Source organism: Hypanus sabinus, chromosome 19, assembly GCF_030144855.1.
Source record: "Hypanus sabinus isolate sHypSab1 chromosome 19, sHypSab1.hap1, whole genome shotgun sequence".
Lineage (NCBI taxonomy): Eukaryota > Metazoa > Chordata > Chondrichthyes > Myliobatiformes > Dasyatidae > Hypanus > Hypanus sabinus.
In genome coordinates, this window is record NC_082724.1 from 1,108,301 (window position 1) to 1,120,706 (window position 12,406).

General features: G+C 44.9%; 1 protein-coding gene across 3 annotated transcripts in view; it reads right to left on the bottom strand.

Moving 5' to 3' along the window:
- Positions 1-691: 691 nt before the first annotated feature.
- LOC132377650 (transcriptional regulator QRICH1-like) overlaps positions 692-12,406 on the bottom strand; it is a 69,674-nt gene continuing 57,959 nt past the window's right edge. For all 3 annotated transcript variants that reach the window (XM_059943846.1, XM_059943844.1, XM_059943845.1), the window contains 2 exons: positions 3,665-3,755; positions 692-1,482 (listed from right to left, as the gene is read on the bottom strand). In XM_059943846.1, coding sequence (XP_059799829.1) covers positions 1,293-1,482; positions 3,665-3,755 — 281 coding nt within the window. In that variant the 3' untranslated portion in view covers positions 692-1,292. The remainder of the gene's footprint in view (positions 1,483-3,664; positions 3,756-12,406) is intronic.

Below are 12,406 nucleotides of genomic sequence, written 5' to 3' on the forward strand. Positions count from 1 at the left end.
TAGCCGTGCTACACCAAGGGCCAGATATGTTACCCTTTACCAAACTAATCAAAGACTGATAAGTGCATGCTGTACTCCGAACATATAGTGCCTAACGCTAGTTCAGCTAGGCTGTTTAATTCAAACCAACAAGGAACCTTGTGGAAATCTGGTTCCCCTGTGGGTAACGCACAAGTTCATTGTTATCATTGTGGGTGTGGACTGTGATTCAACTTTATATGTGTGGCTCGTAATGGGCAATACATCACACCCTGGACAACCTGACACTCCAAGTATTGCAATATGGCAATTACAAATATCACCTTTCTAGCACAAAGTATAGTCAGAAGTTATCCAATATAAAGTTAGTGTCTACACCATGACTATTAGCTACCACAATAAACACTACTGTATCCCTGAAGTCATATTAACAACAGTGCCACAGCCTAACCTCGACATCAGTGCACAGACGTGACTACAAGCCAATGGAATTAGCGATCAGAAGTGAAATGATTTCACCTGACAGCCATTTAACAATGATCAGACCACACCAGGCTGTCAGAGCAGCAACTGCGTTCACAGGGCACTGAACAAGTGCAGGGTGTGGACCTCCCTCCGTCTCACATGCACTTCACTCAACTACAATGAAAATCTCACACATTTTTCAAGGCAGAGAAATTTTTGCTGTGTCGCACAGACTATCAGAACAGAACACAGAAAAACAAAGGTCTCTTTATAATGGTAAACGAGTATATTACAATTATTTTGCTCTGCATCTTGCCTGGAGTTAAGGCCTCACACTAGGCCAGATGTGTGAAAAGTCTTCAGTTCTAGTCAGTCTAAAAAACATTATTTTTGTTTTAAGTATTGAAAAACATTTAATTATATAACCCTTCATCAGCGTTCTATTCTCTCGTCCAGGTTAAATTCTCTTCAGTGGAGGCCAGGTTTACGCCAGCAATTGGCAGAAAGATTACAAATACATCCGTCTCACACCAATCACATGATGAGTTCGTCCTGAGGGGTTTCAGCAGTCCTCACACTGGAGTTCATGACAGTTTCCAGAGGTCAGCAGACCCTCTCGCTGCACAAAATGCTGCCACGCATCAAAAATAAAGTAGAAATCAAATCTGCCACTTGAGAAAGGCAACTGCCAGACTCCTTGTATCTGGAGCGAAACCATATTATACTAAGTTATCCAAAGATATACAATCGATGGTTCCGCCTGAAGCCTCCACAGAAACACAGCGGAAAGGCCTTAGTGTCCCTTGTAGTGCACATAGTGTGCGTGCGCCCGCCTTCACAGCTGGGCTTCAGTGCAGGTTGGCAGCAGCAATGGCAAAAGCTTCCTGGATCTCTCGCACGGTCAGAATCCGAGTCAACATCTGCTCCATGTGCTCCTTACTAATGGGCTGGGTTGAGTACCAGATCGGACTGTTCGGAGCCACCACAGGCTCGGGCGTCAGGTAGAAGGTGTCGTTCCTGCCTTTCACACTCTGGGGACTGAACAAGATATCACAGGTTATTTGGGAAAATCAATCTTGTAAGACTTGCAACAGGTTTGATAAGAATTCAATGCCCGTCACCTAGGTCACACCAAGACACCCCCTCCATTGGCACCAGTCACCAGGTGAGAGCACACTCATCACAACTGTCCAAGCAACCGGTGGCAGGTCCTCAGGGAGTTCATGACAACCCTACGTCACCATGAGCAATAGTAAGGGCTGTCCTCAATAGATGATCATTTCAGTATTAAATGGACATCCCTTTATTCTAAGGCTGTACCCTCAAGGCTTAGACACCCCCCCCCCCCAACTACTGGAAACACCTCCTCCACACCTACTATCTAGGCCTTTCAGTATTTGATAGGTTTCAATAAGATTCCCCTCATTCTTCTAAACTCCAGCAAGCATAGGCCCAGAATCAAACACCTCATACACCAATCCTTTCGTTCCCAGAATCATTCTCATGAACCTCCTCTGGGCTCTCTCCAATACCAGCACATCCTTTTATAGATAAGGAACCCAAAGCAGAACAGTTTTCAGCCAGCCAGGGAATCAGCACAGAAGAATACGGTGTATTGACCTTCATCGATCATGGAATTGAATTTAGGAGCCGAGAGGTATTGTTGCAGCTATATAGGACCCTGGACAGACCACACATGGAGTACTGTGTTCAGTTCTGGTCACTTCACTATAGGAAGAATGTGGAAACCATAGAAAGGGTGCAGAGGAGATTTACAAGGATGTTGCCTGGATTTGGGAGCATGCCTTATTAGAATAGGTTGAGTGAACTTGGCCTTTTCTCCTTGGAGTGACAGAGGATGAGAGGTGACCTGATAGAGGTGTATTTAACACTGAGGCTCGCCCAGCTCATGTTCATCTAGGGTAATCAGCCTTAGGCTCCACCAAACTGGGTAATCACGTTTGTGTGGATGCTGTGTAATGTACCTCTCGTTACAAACCCACAACGCAAAATATCAGACAGTACACCACATGCAATTAAATGATAGACTTTATGAATCTTAATCTGAATATAGGGTTAGTAATGAAAATAAACAAAACAAAAAGAGCCAAAGTCAAAGTCCCCGTTGGAGCTCACTCAGTAGTCATTCTTCCACCATCGGTCTCCTCCGAACATCGCCGACCTTCGGACCCTCAGATCTCAGTCCACTCTGTCCGGTGGTCTACCAGCTCTTTCCACATGTGTCCACCCTCTTCATCTCTCCTCAGCAAAAGAACCACGAGAAACCCGGCTCCCAGACACACAAGAGCGAACAACATTTCTCCCATTGGATAGCCACTGAATTCCAAAGTCCCTTTATCTCTAGTCATAACCCAAACATTGCTGCTACAGAGAAACCATTACCTTAACAGTGGAACATTACTTAGAAGCCATTACATTAGCCTTAGCAGTGAAACCTTACAGCGTGTTACATGTATAACATGATGAGAGGCATTGATCATGTGGATAGTCAGAGGCTTTATCTCAAGGCTGAAATGGCTGCCACAAGAGGGCACAGGTTTAAAGTGCTTGGAAGTAGGTATAGAGGAGGTGAGTGCATGGAATGGGCTACCAGCAATGGTGGTGGAGGTGGATATGATAGGGTCTTTTAAGAGACTTTTAGATAGGTACATGGAGTTTAGAAAAATAGAAGGCTATGGGTAACCCTAGGTAATTTCTAAGGTAGGGACATATTCAGCACAACTTTGTGGGCCTAAGGGCCTGTACTGTGCTGTAGGTTTTCTATGTTTCTAAGAAATGACCACCTACACTTTGAGGACAAAGTATTTGTTTGAATACATGTCAGAGATTCCCAAAGTGGGATCCACAGACCCCTTGCTTGTTGGCCATGGCATAAAACAAGTTGGAAACCACTGATACAAATAAATGAATTATTACTATGAAATAGCTCAATGCTGTTCATTGGCTGACCCAGCTGGAATCCACCCTGTCAAATCTAGGTAGTCACATGAGAGCACTCAACTCATTCTAAGTACAGTGCAAGAGAGTTTAGTTCAATCCCCGAGTGTCATTCAGCCAGGCATCAGCCAAGTGGAGATCACTCTGATCCACTGCAAGTGGCTGGCTAGATCAATGCTAAAAACCACGAATGCAATAGGAGAATTCATCAATAAGTTTGAGGATGGAGGCATTTGCCCCTCATTTACAGAAACATTCTCACCATTTGAAGAGGTAGAAGTCATACAGTTTGATGGGACAGCGCAGTGGGTTCTCAGGGTTCTCCGACTGCTCTGCATACATGTCATCTGTAACTGAAACGCAGACAGATTTCAGATTACAAATCAACATTACACGTCAGCATAGGACTGATGTTCTGCACTTTGAGAACAAAGTATTTGAACACAAATCAGGGATTTCCAATCTGGGGTCCACAAACCCTTGGTACTAGCCTTGGCATAAAAAAAGTTGGGAAAAGTCCAAGACAACTGGGGACAGGCAGTAATGCTGCCAGAGTCTGTTCAACTATCCCCAAAAACCATTGCTGTCTTGCCCCAGCTTCTAAACTAGTAGCAGGTCCGATGTCAAGTTGGAGGAGGAGGTTTAGCGAGACAGTGAACTCTAGTATAAGTGTCTGCTCTCAGAAGGGCTTGGGATGAGAGTACCAAGGCTTCAGCAGGGGTGGTCTCGGTGTGGGGGCAGGCTGAATGGTGACGGGGGGGGGGGGGGGGGAAGAGAAAAAAAAGAGAGAAACATAACTACAAATGCTTGAATCTGGAGCCAAACTGCTGGAGGAACTTAGGAGGTTGATTAGAATCTGCGGAGGCAGAGGGATAGTAAATGGATCAGGACAATATCCTGATTCAGTCCTGGCATGGGCCATTACCACACCTCTGCCTCCACAGGCGCTGCTCCATCTTAGTTCAAGGCAAGGTTTGAGCAGCCAAAATCTTCCTGAATGGTGCAGAGAGTTGAATGGATATATGGCAGCTTGTGCTCCTAGTTATTTACTCCACACTGTCCTTTCCCATTTATATTCTCTTTGGGGATTCTTCTTGTCAGTTTGTCCTCCATCTTCACTTCTTTATAAAATTGGATAGCCTACACTCAGTCCTCCATCAGAGCCTTTAAGCATAGGTTGCAAATGGCAGGGTTCAGTCCCAACCCCCACCAGTAACCCCCCCCCCCACCCTCAACACTGATTCTGTTTTCTGTCCCCTAACTAATTTCCCTCAATTCTAGTATCCCTAATCAAGTGACTCCTATTCTGAGAGCTGTGAGGTCCATATCAGAGGCACCAAGGTGGGAGTAGAGGATACTGCAGTATCAACATACACTGAGTGGCCAAGTTAACCTGCTTGTTAATGCAAACATGTAAACAGCTAATCAGGTGATAGCATCTCAATGCATAAACACATGCAGACATGGTCAACAGATTCAGTTGTTGTTCAGACCAAACATCAGAATGGGGAAGAAATGTGACCCAAGTGACTATGACTGTAGAAGGATCGTTGCTGCGAGATGGAGGGGTTTGATCATCTCACAAACTGCTGATGATCTCCTGGGATTTTCACCCACAACAGTCTCTAGCATAGGGGTTCCCAACCTGTGGTTTACAGACCCTTGTTTATTGTTTAAATAGACAATAGGTGCAGAAGTAGACCATTCGGCCCATCGAGCCTGCACCGCCATTTTGAGATCATGGCTGATCAATTACCATCAATACCCGGTTCCTGCCTTGTCCCCATATCCCTCGATTCCCCTATCCATAAGATACTTATCTAGCTCCTTCTTGAAAGCATCCAGAGAATTGGCCTCCACTACCTTCCGAGGCAGTGCATTCCAGACCCCTACAACTCTCTGGGAGAAGTAGTTTTTCCTCAACTCTGTCCTAAATGACCTACCCCTTATTCTCAAACCATGCCCTCTGGTACTGGACTCTCCCAGCATCTGGAACATATTTCCTGCCTCTATCTCGTCCAATCCCTTAATAATCTTATATGTTTCAATCAGATCCCCTCTCAATCTCCTTAATTCCAGCGTGTACGAGCCCAGTCTCTCTAACCTCTCTGCGTAAGACAGTCCGGACATCCCAGGAATTAACCTCGTGAATCTACACTGCACTTCCTCTACAGCCAGGATGTCCTTCCTTAACCCTGGAGACCAAAACTGTACACAATACTCCAGGAGTGGTCTCACCAGGGCTCTGTACAAATGCAAGAGGATTTCCTTGCTCTTGTACTCAATTCCCTTTGTAATAAAGGCCAACATTCCATTAGCCTTCTTCACTGCCTGCTGCACTTGCTCATTCACCTTCAGTGACTGATGAACAAGGACTCAGATCTCTTTGTATTTCTCCCTTACCCAACCCTACACCGTTCAGATAATAATCTGCCTTCCTGTTCTTACTCCCAGTGGATAACCTCACACTTAATCACATTAAACGCCATCTGCCAAGTATCTGCCCACTCACCCAGCCTATCCAAGTCACCCTGAATTCTCCTAACATCCTCATCACATGTCACACTGCCACCCAGCTTATTATCATCAGCAAATTTGCTGATGTTATTTTCTATGCCTTCATCTAAATCATTAACGTAAATGGTAAACAGCTGTGGTCCTAATACCGAGCCCTGTGGCACCCCACTAGTCACCACCTGCCATTCCAAGAAACACCCATTCACCGCTACCCTTTGCTTTCTATCTGCCTTTTTTATCCATGTCAATGTCTTCCCCCCAATGCTATGAGCTTTGATTTTACCCACCAATCTCCTATGTGGGACCTTATCAAATGCCTTCTGAAAATCGAGGTACACTACATCCACTGGATCTCCCCCGTCTAACTTTCTGGTTACATCCTCGAAAAACTCCAATAGATTAGTCAAGCATGATTTACCCTTGGTAAATCCCATTAACAATAAGTATACCGTACTGGATACTGTTGATGGGGATGACCTACCAGGAATGAGTTGTAGTGGTCCTGCCTCTGGCACAGAGGTTGAACCCTCAACTAGAAAGGGGAGGAGGGAAGAGAAGAGAGCGATAGTTTTAGGGGATTCTATAGTCAGGGGGGCAGATAGGAGATTTTGTGGGGCAGATCGGGAGTCTCGGATGGTATGTTGCCTCCCTGGTGCCAGGGTCCGGGACATCTCAGATCGGGTGCAGGCTATTCTTGAGAACGAGGGCATGAACCCAGATGTAGTGGTCCATGTAGGGACCAATGATGTAGGTAAGGTGAGTGAGGGGGTCCTGTTTAGAGAGTTTAGGGAGTTAGGAGTGAAGCTGAAAGGCAGGACCTCCAGGGTGACAATCTCGGGATTGCTACCTGTGCCACGTGCGAGTGAGGCGAAGAATAGAATGATTAAGCACACTAATACGAGGCTGAGAGCATGGTGCAGGAAGAAAGGGTTCAGGTTTTTGGATAATTGGTCTTTGTTCCAGGGACATTGGGATCTGTTTCGAAGGGACGGTCTACATCTGAACCGGAGGGGTACTAACATTCTTGCAGGAGTGTTTGCCAGTGCTGCTCGGGGGGGTTTAAACTAGATGTGCAGGGGGCAGGGATCCAGATCCAGAGGGTTGGTCAGAAGGAGCATGGGGTTAAATGTGTAGAAGGTTTGGGTGATCTTGAGAAGGTCATCAAAATTCAGGGTGCAATTAGCCCGATGGAAGTTCAAGGAGCTGGGTTAGGTACAGTAGACAGTGTTTTAAGCAAAGAGAGGAGGAATGGGCTAAGAATTCTATACTTGAATGCGCGTAGTATCAGAAATAAGACAGATGAGCTTGAAGCTCAGATGAAAATGGGGAACTACGATATTGTTGGGATAACGGAGACATGGCTGCAAGGGGATCAGGCCTGGGAATTGAGCGTACCAGGGTATACGTGCTATCGTAGAGACAGAAATATGGGAAGAGGGGGTGGGGTGGCCCTGTTGGTGAGGAATGAGATTCAGTCCTTAGCAAGAGGTGACTTGGGAACAGGGGAAGTAGAGTCTGTGTGGATTGAGCTGAGGATCAGTAAGGGTAAAAAGACCCTAATGGGTGTTGTGTACAGGCCCCCAAACAGTAGCGTGGATATTGGGTACGTTGATTAGGGAGTTAACATTGGCATGTGCTAAAGGTAATGCAGTCGTTATGGGAGATTTCAACATGCAGGTGGACTGGGAGAATCAGGTAGGTGCTGGACCCCAGGATAGGGAGTTTGTGGAGTGTCTAAGGGATGTATTTTTGGAACAGCTTGTGCTTGAGCCAACCAGGAACGAGGCTATTTTGGACTTGGTGATGTGTAATGAACAGGAATTGATAAGTGATCTTGAAGTAAAGGAGCCATTAGGAAGTAGTGATCATAACATGATAAGTTTTTATCTACAATTTGAGAGGGATAAGGGCAGATCAGAGGTGTCAGTGTTGCAATTAAATAAAGGAGACTACGGAGCCATGAGGGAAGAGCTGGCCAAAGTTAAATGGGTGGATGCCCTGGCAGGAAAGACAGTGGATCAGCAGTGGCAGATATTCTTGGGCATAATACAAAAGATGCAAAAGCAGTTCATTCCAATGAGAAGGAAGGATTCAAAGAGGGGGAAGGGGCCACAGTGGTTGACAAAGGAAGTCAGAGATTGTATAGCATTAAAGAAAAAGAAGTATGACAGGGCTAAGATGAGTGGGAATACAGATGATTGGGAAAGTTTTAGGGAACAGCAGATCTTAACTAAAAAAGCAATACGGAGAGAAAAAATCAGGTATGAGCTCAGTCTAGCCAGGAATATAAAAGGGGATAGCAAAAGCTTTTTTAGCTATGTGAAGAGAAAGAAGATAGTTAAGAACAATGTTGGCCCCTTGAAGAATGAATTGGGAGAAATTGTTATGGGAAACAGGGAAATGGCAACAGAATTTAATGCGTACTTTAGATCTGTCTTCACCAGGGAGGACACAAGCAATCTCCCAGATGTATGGATGGGCCAGGGTCATAAGATATCAGAGGAATTGAGACAGATTGACATTAGGAAAGAAACTGTGATGAGTAGACTGGTAGGACTGAAGGCTAATAAATCCCCGGGTCCAGATGGTCTGCATCCGAGGGTTCTAAAAGAGGTGGCTCAGGAAATTGCGGATGCATTGGTAATCATTTTCCAATGTTCCTTACATTCAGGATCAGTTCCTGAAGATTGGAAAGTGGCTAATGTTGTCCCACTTTTCAAGAAGGGAGGGAAGGAGAAAATGGAGAACTATCGCCCTGTTAGCCTAACGTCAGTCGTGGGGAAGATGCTTGAGTCCATTATTAAGGACGAAATAGTGGCACATCTTGATGGCAGAAATAGGATTAGGCCGAGCCAGCATGGATTTACCAAGGGCAAATCATGCTTGACTAATCTGTTGGGAGTTTTTTGAGGGTGTAACAAGGATGTTAGACGAGGGTAAGCCAGTGGATGTTGTGTATCTAGATTTTCAGAAGGCATTCGATAAGGTGCCACATAGGAGATTGGTGAGTAAAATCAGAGCTCATGGCATTGGGGGCAGGGTTTCAACATGGATAGTAAACTGGTTGGCAGATAGAAAGCAAAGGGTAGCAGTGAATGGGTGTTTCTCGGACTGGCTGGAGGTGACTAGTGGGGTACCACAGGGCTCTGTATTGGGACCACAGCTCTTTACGATTTATGTCAACGATTTAGATGAGGGCATTGAAAACTATATTAGCAAGTTTGCTGATGATACTAAACTGGGTGGCAGTGAGACATGCGAAGAGGACATTAGGAGAATACAGGGAGACTTGGATAGGCTGGGTGAGTGGGCAGATACTTGGCAGATGTCATTCAATGTGAATAAATGTGAAGTTATCCACTTTGGAAGCAGGAACAAGAGGGCAGAGTATTGTCTGAACGGTGTAGAGTTCGGTAAGGGAGAAATGCAAAGAGACCTGGGAGTCCTAGTTCACCAGTCAATGAAGGTGAATGAGCAAATGCAACAGGCAGTGAAGAGGGCAAATGGAATGTTGACCTTTGTGACAAAGGGAATTGAGTACAAGAGCAAGGATGTTCTTTTGCATTTGTACAGGGCCCTGGTGAGACCACACCTGGAATATTGTGTACAATTTTGGTCTCCAGGTTTAAGGAAGGACATTCTGGCAATTGAGGAAGTGCAGCGTAGATTCACTAGGTTGATTCCTGGGATGGCAGGGCTGTCTTACGCAGAGAGATTGGGCTTGTACACGCTGGAATTGAGGAGATTGAGAGGGGATCTGATTGAAACGTTTAAGATAATTAAAGGATTTGATAGGATTGAGGCAGGAAATATGTTCCAGATGTTGGGAGAGTCCAGTACCAGAGGGCATGGATTGAGAATAAGAGGTCAGTTATTTAAAACAGAGTTGAGGAAAAACTTCTTTTCCCAGAGAGTTGTGGAGGTGTGGAATGCACTGCCTCGGAAGATGGTGGAGGCCAATTCTCTGGATGCTTTCAAGGAGCTAGATAGATATCTGATGGATAGGGGAATCAAGGGATATGGGGCCAAGGCAGGGACTGGGTATTGATAGTGAATGATCAGCCATGATCTCAGAATGGCGGTGCAGACTTGAGGGGCCGAATGGTCTACTTCTGCACCTATTGTCTATTGTAAATCCATACTGGCTCAGCCCAATCCTATCACTGCTATCTAGATAAGCCACTATTTCATCCTTAATAATGGACTCTAGCATCTTTCCCACCACCGATGTCAGGCTGACAGGTCGATAGTTCTATTTTCTCCCTCCCTCCTTTCTTAAAAAATGGGATAACATTAGCCATTCTCTAATCCTCAGGGTCTGATCCTGAATCTAAGGAACATTGGAAAATGATTACCAATGCATCCGCAATTTCCAGGGCCACCTCCTTTAGTACCCTCGGGTGCAGACCATCTGGACCTGGGGATTTGTCAGCCTCCAGTCCCATCAGTTTTCTCATCAACGTTTCCTTCCGAATGTCAATCTGTTTCATTTCCTGTTACCCTATGTCCTTGGCCCATCCATACATCTGGGAGATTGCTTGCGTCTTCCTTAGTGAAAACAGATCTAAAGTACTCATTAAATTCTTCTGCCATTTCTCTGTTTCCCATAACAATTTCACCCAATTCATTCTTCAAGGGCTCAACATTGTTCTTAACTATCTTCTTTCTCTTCACATACTTAAAAAAGCTTTTGTTACCCTCCTTTATATTCCTGGCTAGCTTGTGTTCATACCTCATTTTTTCTCCCCGTATTGTCTTTTTAGTTAAGTTCTGTTGTTCCTTAAAAATTTCCCAATCATCTGTCCTCCCACTCACCTTAGCTCTGTCATACTTCCTTTTTTTTAATGCTATGCAATCTCTGACTTCCTTTGTCAACCACCGTGGCCCCCTCCCCCCCCCCCCTTTGAATCCTTCCTTCCCCGGGAGATGAACTGATTTTGCACCTTGTGCATTATTCCCAAGAATACCTGCCATTGCTGTTCCACTGTCTTTTCTGCTAGACTATCCGTCCAGTCAACTTTGGCCAGCTCCTCCCTCATGGCTCCATAGTTTCCCCTGTTCATCTGCAACACTGACACCTCCGATCTGCCCTTGTCCTTCTCAAATTGCAGATAAAAGCTCATCATATTATGATCACTACCTCCCAATGGCTCCTTTACTGTAAATTTCATCGCACAAAAAGTTTGAAAGCCCTGTTCTGAAGTATACAAAGAACAATGAGAGAAACAAAAAATATATCCAGTGAGTGGCAGCTCAAAGGGTGCATATGCCCCTTGAATGAGCGGTCAGAGGAAAATGGCCACATTGGTTTAAACTGACAGAAAGGTGACTAACTTAAATAACCATACATTACAAAAGTGATGTGCAGAAGAGCATCTCTGAATACATGACACGTTGAACATTGAAGTGGATGGGCTACAGCAGCACAAGACCATGAACATACACTCAGGGGCAACTATTAGATATAGGAAGTACATGATAAAATGGCCACCGAGTATAGAAAACAGCGACAGACCAATTGGCCCCAAGAGTTGTTCTGCTATTTAAATAGACAGGGGATGACATGGAATTAAGTGTTGCTGATAGTGAAGGTTACTGCAGATTACAGGGAATCTTATCAATTTGGGAAGTGGGGAGGCATGGCAAATAGATTTCAACACCGATAATGTGAAGGGTGTACTTTGGACAAGTCAAACCAATGTTGCACTTGCACTATGAATGATAGAGCATTAGGGAATGTCATGGAAGAGGAACTTAAGAGCACATTGCTCATTGAGAGCAGCAACGAAGGCAGACAGGAGGGTGAAATGGGTGTTTAGTACACTGACCTTCAGGATGATTAGATAACTGGATTTTAAGACACAAAAGACATCAAGGTTATCCAAAGAGAACAAGAACACTATTGAGATAGTGGAGAGGAGACAGCTACAAATCAAAGGGTACAGTATAGTACAGGCCTTTCAGCCCACAATGTTATGCAAATCCTTCAACCCATTCCAACATCTATCCCTTCCCCACCACATAGCTCTCCATTTTTTAAAATCATCCATGTACCTAACTAAGAGTCTTAAATGTCCCTAATGTATCTGCCTCTACCATCACCCTGGCAACATATTCCATGCACTCACCAGTAAAAATAAACCCTACCTCTGACACTTTCCCCTCCATGCATTCCTCCAATCACTTTAAATGATGCCCCCTCATATTAGCCATTTCTGCCCTGGAAAATAAGCTCTGGCTATCTACTCGATCTCTGTCTCTTGCATACATCTATCAAGTCATCTCTCATCCTCCTTCACTCCAAGGATAAAAGCTGTAGCTCACTCAACCTCTCCTCAAAAGGGACACTCTCTAATCCAGGCAGAACATGTTGGAAAGGCTGAATAACCTGTAAGGCAACTGCACTTCAATCTCAGACATGATTTAAGGCTTAACAGACATTTTCACATTTAAACCAGGTCATCCCAATTCAGATACAGTGACCAAC